Below are 10,000 nucleotides of genomic sequence, written 5' to 3' on the forward strand. Positions count from 1 at the left end.
AAATCCTTATATTTCTTGCCCAGAGCCTCGAGCCTGGAGCGAAGTCTTTTGGGAGTGTTTAGGACTGAATATTAATATATCGAAATTGGTCTATTCTTTTTGGAATTAGGCTCTATTCTTATGCATTATGCATACATTTTGCTTTTGTATTGTACACCAACATGGCTGTCTAATCACGAGAGTGCAAACCAAGAATAGGCTCATTGTCAGAGTTTGGTTGAGAATTGTGTAAGAATTATCGTTATGATTTAAGTCTTCTTGAGAAGTGGGTAAACGGGACAATTATTGCCCTTTATCACCGTGTTTCCTGGACGTGCGTGGTATTAGGATGAGGAGAGGGGAAAGTGGATACTGGTGTTTATCACAGAGGGTGTAACAACATTCTTGTTCGAGACTTGAAATAGTAATTTCTTAATGTTTTATAGATATTGATGAATGCAAGCTTTCTGGCATCAAGTGTACTCATACTTGCGAGAATAAAGTGCCGGGATTCCAGTGTACATGCTTCCCAGGGTATAGTCTGGACGCGGATGGCTACACTTGTTCAGGTATCACTGAATGACAATTGCTTTTGATTTACTCTTGGCCTCAGTTGTTCAAAAGGTGGATAGCGCTATCCACCGGATGAATCAATATTCAACGGATAAACACTAGCAAAACCAACTTAGTCATCTAGTGGATAGCGCTCTCCAGTCTTCGAACAACTGGGGTCAGATGTATTATCCGTCTGGGACGAACTTGAGCAAATACGTCTAGTGTAAATACGGGCTCAAGACGCACGGAGACAGGCGTAGCTCGGTAGGTTAGTGCCCGGTCTTCTGAGCTAAAGGTCGCCAGTCTCATTCGATCGACGTCTGCATGTAAACTTCGACTTTGCTCTCATCCGTGTAGCTGTAGCTTTGAATACCCGTACAACGGAGCATTGACGGAGGAAGAAGGGGCGGAGGAGTGTGAGGGGGGGGGGGGGGGGGTAAAAGGTGCACCGATTTCAACAAGCTTAACAGTAACTCTAGTTCACTGTCACGTGTTACCCTCGTAAAATACGTGACCTGTGTCTTGAGGAACTGTTCATGACGTAGTTCGTCTAGAAGCTTATTTCCTCTTGAACTTGTCTTTGCCTAAGTGTTTGCATAAGTTCGGCCCAGACGAATCGTGGGTCTATAACAAAAAAGAAACGTCAATTTGCTGTCCATTCACATGAGCAAATATATTTTTTACATAAAAATGATTGCCACGTGTGGACGAGGCTTTACGTAGTCATCTTCATTATTCAAAGATACGGACAAATCGTGAATAAAATGCCACACCACAGACTAAGCTTACATCATACTGACGTCAGAAGGGTAAGGTGAAAACGATGCGAAATGAAAGATGTTGCTCCCGTGGTTTTGCCCCACTCGCTCGCGTCCGCCGAATATTCTGGCGATTTTCTCCGCTCCGTGTTGCGAAGATATTGATAAAAAAAGATAAAGGCCCGGGGCAAATGGCTTCGACTTTTGCTTTAACTGGCATCCGCTCGATTTTGTCGAATGATGTTAAACGATGTTGACTCCTGGGGTGGGCGAACAGTTTCAACACATCATCAACATTTGATTCAACAAAGCTCACGAGAGACCTTGAATTCAGTCCCAGGCTGCAGCCGAGGTTGTTACTATGGATACGGACATGGATACGTCATTGAGAGGCCATTAGTATGCACTCGCACACCCAGGGGGCAAGCGACTTCAACTTCGTTTAGCATTCGCGAAAACAAAAGAACTATTGAATGGTTGCTGAAGCAGAGTTTAAACGCTTTTAAACTCATTCAATATCGATTCAACTTGTTTCAACATGGTTGAAAGGGGAGGGGTTTAGCGGTTTTAACATCTCTGTTCAATGTTCAACAAAATCGAACGGATGTTGAAGGAGATGTTAAAGCTGTATGCCCGGGCCTTAACTTTTCAAAACATCCTTAACGCCTTAAACAGGCTATGTGCATACGCTTTATTGCGTATAGCGATCTTTCTCGTGACGTCACCCATTGTTATTTAATAGGCTGATTTAGCAACAGAACGGGAACGTCAGTGGCGACCGCGCGCGCAGAAAAAACACCAATGAGAATTCAGAATAGAGTAGACTCCACTCTTTTCTTCTCTATTCTAAATTCCCATTGGTAGTTTTGCTGCGCGCGACGTCGCTTCTGACGTTCCCGTTCTGTTGCTAAATCAGCCTAATATGCCAACCAAAACCTAATTGGCTGTTGAAACAATGACTTCTTTTGTTCCGTGGTTGGCAAATGTGAACATCAAGAGAAAAGTGACGTGAATGTTTGTAAACAAGAAATATCGCTATATGTCGAAATAGTTTGCCCGCTTTTTCACATCTTTTGCTCCGAGTCAGAAAGAGTTCGGAGACTTTAGTAAACTTTCTGTTTCCGTTTTTCAAGACATTGATGAGTGCCTGGATCCCTCACTGTTTAACTGTACCGGAAGTTTCCTCGTTTGTGAAAATACGCCAGGAAGCTCGACCTGCAAATGTCAAGACGGACTCTTCTTCATAAATGGGTCGTGTGAAGGTAAAATCAAGAAATTGAAAAACAAAACCCTCGGATATTGCGTTTTTACGTTGTAGTGCGCTACATCGCGGTTATCAGCTAATTAGATACGTAATAAAATATCGCGTTTTTGATAGGTCAATGACGAATGCATAAATTATAGAGTGTTTTAACTCACGTGATCGGTAAACTTGTTTTTCCACCAAAACAAAAGAAAGCATTTGCATGATAATAGAGCTCAATTCCCGGAGGATTAGTTGGGGAAACCAACATGGCCGCCGTGACGTCACGTGAAAACACTCTATATCGTGCATTAAGAGGTTAAAAAAAACAATGCGATGGAGAAATTTTGTTACGTATGTAATAAATAAAAAAATCGTATGAACTTGCTTTTGCAATTCGTGATTTATGATCATTTGTGATGTTTTGAAAGTTCTCATTCGCCTACGGCTCGTGCAATTTTGAGAACTTTTAAAACATCATTCGTGCCCATAAAACAAGAAAGGCAATCGCGTACATACGATTGCCTTTACATATATCGTATGATTACCCATTTTTTTATCAAACCGAAAAATTAGTGGCGGGTAGAGAACTTTGCGAGTTTCCAAACCTTCGAAGAGCAAATTCAGTTAATAAAACACATTTCCCATGATTCGCACCTGTAGCAAATGAGATTGGTTACCATCTTGTATCGAACGCACCCTTGTAAATAAAACAATTTTAATTAACATCAGTCACAGTGCTCAAGATCCAGTTCAAGGGGGGAGGGAAGGGGGAACTTCATGGGCAGTGGACAAGTCACTATCTGTCAGCTTCATTCTGTGGACAGCTTTCAGAATTTGGTCTTATAAACGTGAATATCAGTGCAAAATCCAAGCATATCTTATCACAGTTAATCGAGAGACTGCTTATGAAACCTCAAAACTTTCAAAAGCGAAAACAATGTGTTGTGGCAATCGATGTTGAATTAACCGTGACCCTGCACAATCTTTTGTTTTCGCTTAGTACAGGTTTGCAAATTAGTTGCGGATAATGTAATCGAAGGATTTGATTGGTTATCTTTTCGAAAAAAAGGTGTGTTTTGTGCAGGGTCAATTCGGCCAAAGATACGGACAAAACATGAAACAAAGGAACTTGTCGAGTTTCATAACCATCCCCACGCATTAACTATGATCTACTTAGACACTTGTATGGAACCTTCAACCTCATTCTTTAACGTGGAATGTATTTTATGCTTTGGGTAGAGATTTATTCACTGGATAAAGTTAGCTATTCCTTGAACAACTAGGGCCACTTGTGCCCGCTGTGCGCTTGTAATTGCACCAACTCTTGCAAAGGAGTTTTTCTGGAATTCGCTCAGTTCTAAAACTTTGCCTTTAAGAAAATCCATTTGACTATCAACCAGGTTCCCAGGGTCTCCATTGTCGTTGAAGAGACCCTGGGAACGTGTTTGTTTGACTATCTTTTCGATTACTTTGATAACACAGCACTTGGAAGAGATGAAACGCCACCTCCGCCAACAGTTAGAACTCCGAAGTCGGCTTCAGAAGAGGAAAGAAGCAATTCTGTAGAGCTACGCTTGGTGGGAATCACGGAAGAGCAGGTATAAAGATACAATGGTACCTATTCTTAATTCATGATATAGACCACTTTCATAAATGGCGACCATCTTTACATTCTTTTGTATTTATGTTAATTAGACCTAATATTCTTTTGAAATTTGCTCGTCGACGCGAGGCTAGAAAGGCTTATTAGCATTAAAACAAAAGAATATTTTATTTGGCCGCCATTATGAAAGAGATCTATGATTCTATAAGTAGAAGCGTCTTTTTTTTTGCAACTGGCTTCGTAGGACAACACATAAGTAAGCGCAGTTGAATATATAACCAGGAACGTTCATCCAATCCTCAAGACAGCGATGGATATCAGCAAGAGAAAATGAGGGGACAGCTTATCAGTATGACTTTTTTCGCATGAAAGGGAGTGCTTTCAACCCAGCAAACATTTTAGGTGGGAATTTTGAAACCAGGAAGAACACATCTTATCCTGTTTTGTTGGCCCTGGTCATAAAACATGAACGTTCGAACGTACAACTCATGCAACATTTTACTCCTTTGTACAACATCATTTCTGAGATCTTATCGCTCTCTAAGAGATACCTTGTGGCCTTCGAAGTAAGGATTTCTGTACGAAAGATGAGCCCTAAAACAGAATTTTCGGGATCCCGTCCGCGCGTAATTGGGTTTTAAATCAGGTCGAAATCTAAACACATGGGCAATTTTCTCAAAAATCCTTCCGTTTAATGTGGACAGCTAGAATGGCATGGGCACATTAAACAAAAATACAGTTACAGTCCCATCTTCAGTCATGAACGATGGCCGGATCAGTAATCCATCTACATGCGTTTCCCGCGTCTCCGATGTATAAAATGTCGGAAAAGACGCATAAATGACTTCCTTGTGCGTCCATCTGGACGCAAACGTATATTTCACTCCCAGGGCTATGGTGTTTGTCTCGGCTTTTTCTCCACAATTCAACGAAAAAGATTGATACTCTTGGGTGGAAGACGGGTTAACACAACGAGCGAAAGCATGGTATGCCTGACATGTCACACTTAATTGAACAGCGGTTACCTTCGGAAAAATAAGATGTCCGCGACTCGTTTTTATGTTCGTAGCACATGGTCCTGGATCGTTTGCTTTTACAAAGAATAAGTGTGAGATGGCTCCGAAAAAGAAAAAGAATTCCCTTGAGGGACAACAAAAGCTTAGTTTTTTTGTTTTTGTTTCAATGAACGAACGCGGATACTTCCCAAAATGCATACCGAACACAGAAGGCGCCCAAGATTCACCAAACGTCGAAGTTGTACGAAATTCATCAAACGCGATGAATACAGATAAGCCTACTAAAAATGAAAGTGCTTCCGATTCATCGAGCCATATAAATTTTTCAATCCATGGCTTCAAGTCTTTTCATGGCTGGTGTACAATGAAAAGGAAAACTACATGTACTGCAAAGTATCCACAGAGCACAAAAAGAATAATTGCATGACGAGAAAAGGCACGCTGCACTAAACGAGCACCAAATGGCTTATGCCTGTTAAATTAATATCAAATTCGATAACGGACTCATTGAATGGGGTTGAGACTCACTCGTTAATGGATTGGTGAGTCCCAGGGACTCACTGATCTGGATTTGTAGGTGGATCACTGCCAGATTGCACAAAAGGTGTTACTTTTTTGTCGTATTTCAGTTCAGCAATGCCTATCGCAAGGTGGGCACTGATCGCGAGTCACCCTCGAGAGGATGGAAGTGAATTCGCTTCAACCTCGCGTTTTCTTTCGGTCCCCAAAATAAACGCCACAATAACGTCTTTTGTGAAGGCAGATGATGGCCTTACAATGTATTTCTAGCTATAGTTTATTTTTCTTGTATTCAATCTCCCCTGCAAAGATGCTATCATTGCACGTTTAATCACGTTTAATTCTTTACAGTACAACGCAACAGTGGACGAGAACCTTAGATCAACGATGGCACGACGAATGGACAATTTTTGTGCCGGGAACAGGGAAGGATGCGGAATCAGTGCCAAAAGAAGAAGGTATGTCGAATTTCTTTGCGCTTTACCGCTGTGATTGTTTAGTTGTTAAATGTTGATTCCCTGTAATGTGGTTGCTGTGGCTATTTTCTCTTCTTAACCTGCATGCCTGGTCAAATAGCGAATTACGATGATAATAGTGGAGCTCCGCGGGGATCACCTATCTGTGCGAAAAAATTTTGTTTTGGTCACCGTACAACCATAATAGTACGCCGTCCACCCATCCATGTATGCCAATATGTCCAGTATCACGTGACAATATCGCGGGCTCAAGTTTAGAGCTTATCAAGGTTAGCTGTTTTTTTTAGTTGACCGCTGACTAGGTACTGAATTTCAATTGGATCGCAGGCTCAAGCCAGGTTAACTTATTGTAAGAATATATAACCCGGGAGTTTCGCTATTAGGCTTGGCTAAATCTATACATGTATATTAATTGATGACAGTCCATCATAATTAAATGAAGATCTCGATGTGGTTTGCCAGCAGCTTTCATACACAAGCATTTACTATCATTCGTTTTGAACACGTTCAAATCTTTCATGATAGTCTCCTTGCATACGGCGAGAGCTACTGAAATTTAAATTGACCAATCAGAATCCAACGAGCGGGAAAAACTGTGCTATCCGACGTCACGTCAATTGTTCGAAATTAAAGGACCAGAAAACCATTGAAAAGATTTTGTGGCAACTTTTTTGTCAACAAACTTTGGCGCCAAAACTGGGTTGCCAGCGAGGGGCGATTCAAACGTCAGCTGTTGTGCTGTTGTGCTTTTTTCTTACTAATTTGAGACGAATTCAGTCTGTTATTTTCGAATTAAGTGTAAGAAGTCGTCAAAACTGTATTGATTATGTATTTCTCTGTGTGAACGCCGCAAAAAAGGACTTTGATGGCGTCCTTTCCACAGGGTAGATCGACAACAACGGCGTTTACGCACAGAAGTGCACTGTTTCCGGTGAAAGGGCAAATGATTGACAGGATAGCACAGTTTTGACTACCACCTGCACTGCGGGCGCGGGTTCCGTATGCAAGGCTAGAGGCGCTGTTGCATTTTACAATTTTTCGTGCATTTTGTCTCTCTCGCAACACCATAGTGAGACAAGTTGCACGAAATATCATCAGTTGCCCAATGTAACATGCCTTGCAACAACCAAAAACTTTGCCAGATAAGTTGCAGAAACCGTTAAAAGGTAAAGGTCTTAATTTTTCTAGGTTAACACGTGACAGTGAACTTCAGTTACTGATAAACTTGTAGCAATCGGTGCGCACCTTTAAACCCCTCCCCCCTCCACCCCTTCTTCCTACGTCAATGCTCCGTTTTACGGGTATTTAAAGCTACAGCTACAGGCCCGATTAGAGAAAAGTTGAAACAGACATCGATCGAATGAGACAGGCCTAATCGAAGAGGGCCGTGCCTAACCGACTGACATCACATGAAAATTTGTTTTTGTCAAACGAGTTTATAAAGGTCGAATTGCCACCGGGGAAGATTTGGAAAGCTGATGTTTCGATCGTTAGCCAGTTGTCAGAGCGAATAGAGAAATTGGGGGTGTTGTTGGTTTTTATGAGGGTGTAGAGGAGCTTTGCCATTGGAGGAAATAAATTATGGTAACATGAATTTGTGAATAAATTAATTCATAACCTACAAGAAGAAAAAATAGTCAATGTACTCCCTTGGTTTGCGTAGCCAAAATTTCCAGTCGTAACAATTACTACAAATAATCTCGTTATATGACGTTTTGTCATTAAATGACGAGAATACGGCTTTTGTCACGCTTTAACGCAGTCTTAATGTCATTTCTTCCTTCGAAACAGATATCTTTCACTTTAGAAAAACTTCGACTTGACGACGGGCTTTTTTTTGCAGGCGGGCCTTGAATATTTTTACTGCAGACAACGTGCATCTACTGCCGGGATTCCCAATACAGGACGGCAGCTCCTTGAGAGTAGCGTTTTACATTCTATTGCCATCCTTAGCAATCCCTGGAGGTGGGGTCATCCCAGTTGACACCTTGCTACAGGTCGTGAACAAATCTAAATCGGACTTAGAGGCCGCGCTCGGGGTCACCATCGCAGAGATTAAGAAAGCACTGGAACCGACCTCTTCTCCTCCCTCGTCTCAAGCGAGCAATGTCACCAGCGAATCTTCCCCAGCATCAACATCAACGACTCAGACAAGCATTGTAACCACAATTGGACCAGAGACGACTGACGATTGGAAGATTATCGTCGGAGTCGTTGTTGGAGTACTGGTCATCGTTATCATCGGTATCATAGTCGTGTGTGTGTAAGTATACATGAAGTGTCTTTTATCCTCTTTCAAAATCTCGCCTTCATGAGGTAGCACAGCAATTCCAGCCAAAAGGAGTGATTTCTTTTAGTGTTAAAGGCGAGACACCTTTAATAAATGAGACGTGTTTAATTAATGTTTTTTTCTCATTTGCCGCAGTATCAAGAAAAAGAATCGAGGAAAAGTCGACGTTTTAAGTGCTAATAAAAGAAACGGAAGGGACTCTCCGGGAAGCGACGTTAGCGTGCACCGACAACACGATAGCCACGAAATGAGAGCATATCATGGAGCATCACCTAACCAGCCACTGGTATAGAGCACAATGCAAACAGATGAAACTTTCATGCAAATACAAAACGATGAACTCCGTTGGAGCGGCTGTTCGCGCAATAAGAATTGAAGAAATGATGGAAATTTTCGATAACAAGAGTAGCTGTAAAATCCAGGAAAAAGCGCATATTGCATTCGGGAATTTCAAAGAGCGCCAGAGAAGCACAAGGCTCAGAATGAGTTTCACCTTTCTCAAGTGCATTGTAAGCTTGATAAGAGTACAGGTTGAACTGTGTTTAACAGTTCAGTTCAGGCGAAGCTGGAGATAACGAAAGCAAGCACATTTTCCCAATCAGAGCCAGTCGAACCAAATTGTAATTTTAGTTGACCTAAATTGATTAAGTTCATCTGTTGGGTTACACGTCGGACTGATCATTCTCGTTCCCAGATCCCATCGTTTCTCTTAGCCAGGAAGGTCTTCGAAAAAACGAAGGGCTCTGGAGACAGTTCCAGATTCTAGGACTTTCGATGTTCATATATGAGTCGTCAATAGTACTAGACATGGCGGTGCTCGGATCCATTGATGAATGTGCGCTGTTTTCAGACCTTTTCACAAAAAAAGAGTATTCATAAAGCGTTGTCACTTGAAATACTACCACTGTATACCAAAGTAAGCAATTCTTCAACGTAAGAATATTCATCATCTTTTGCATTAGCGCGATTACTTAAAATGTCCAATAGGACATTAGAGACTTAACAGTCCAACAAGAAATTAGTGCTCAGAAGTATTTAATTCAATGGGTACACTTAAGGATTTGTCCATACGTTCATGACGTGAAATCGCTTTGTACAGGACCACAAAAGAAATTCTGCATTTTAACAATTATTCATCTAGCTCAGTGTCCAGCTAGATACGTGACCGGATAGGAAGGTTAGGAAATGACGATGGCGAGGCCATCTGTAAGGACACAAAACAATGTCAATTACACAAGTTCTGCACGTTCTACGCAAGCGTTTTACAAATTTTGTATATTGATTTTTGCCCTCCTCTACTTGGCAAACGACGTTAAATTACCATATTTAAGCTTCACATGACGTTCGTATCGATATAGTTTATAGAGTGTTTTTACTCACGTGATCAGTAACCTTGTTTTTCCACCGAAACGAAAGAAAACGTTTGCATGATAATAGAGTTCAATTCCTGGAGAATCAATTGGGTACACCAACATGGCCTCCGTTCCATTGTGTAGGGACACCAACATGGCCGCCGGACGTCACGTGAAAACACTATTCTCTACTTGCACAAATCCCA

The 10,000-nt window shown here is 41.5% G+C and overlaps 1 protein-coding gene across 2 annotated transcripts in view; it reads left to right on the top strand.

Annotated features, from left to right (window-relative positions):
- The window catches only part of LOC137979254 (mucin-like protein), a 46,450-nt gene that overhangs the window by 35,057 nt on the left and 1,393 nt on the right, over positions 1-10,000 (top strand). For both annotated transcript variants that reach the window (XM_068826472.1, XM_068826471.1), the window contains 6 exons: positions 426-548; positions 2,426-2,554; positions 4,021-4,136; positions 6,028-6,134; positions 7,996-8,415; positions 8,578-10,000. The exon at positions 8,578-10,000 is cut by the window's right edge and continues 1,393 nt beyond it. In XM_068826472.1, coding sequence (XP_068682573.1) covers positions 426-548; positions 2,426-2,554; positions 4,021-4,136; positions 6,028-6,134; positions 7,996-8,415; positions 8,578-8,734 — 1,052 coding nt within the window. In that variant the 3' untranslated portion in view covers positions 8,735-10,000. The remainder of the gene's footprint in view (positions 1-425; positions 549-2,425; positions 2,555-4,020; positions 4,137-6,027; positions 6,135-7,995; positions 8,416-8,577) is intronic.

Source organism: Montipora foliosa, chromosome 12 (genome assembly GCF_036669935.1).
Source record: "Montipora foliosa isolate CH-2021 chromosome 12, ASM3666993v2, whole genome shotgun sequence".
Classification (NCBI taxonomy): Eukaryota; Metazoa; Cnidaria; class Anthozoa; order Scleractinia; family Acroporidae; genus Montipora; species Montipora foliosa.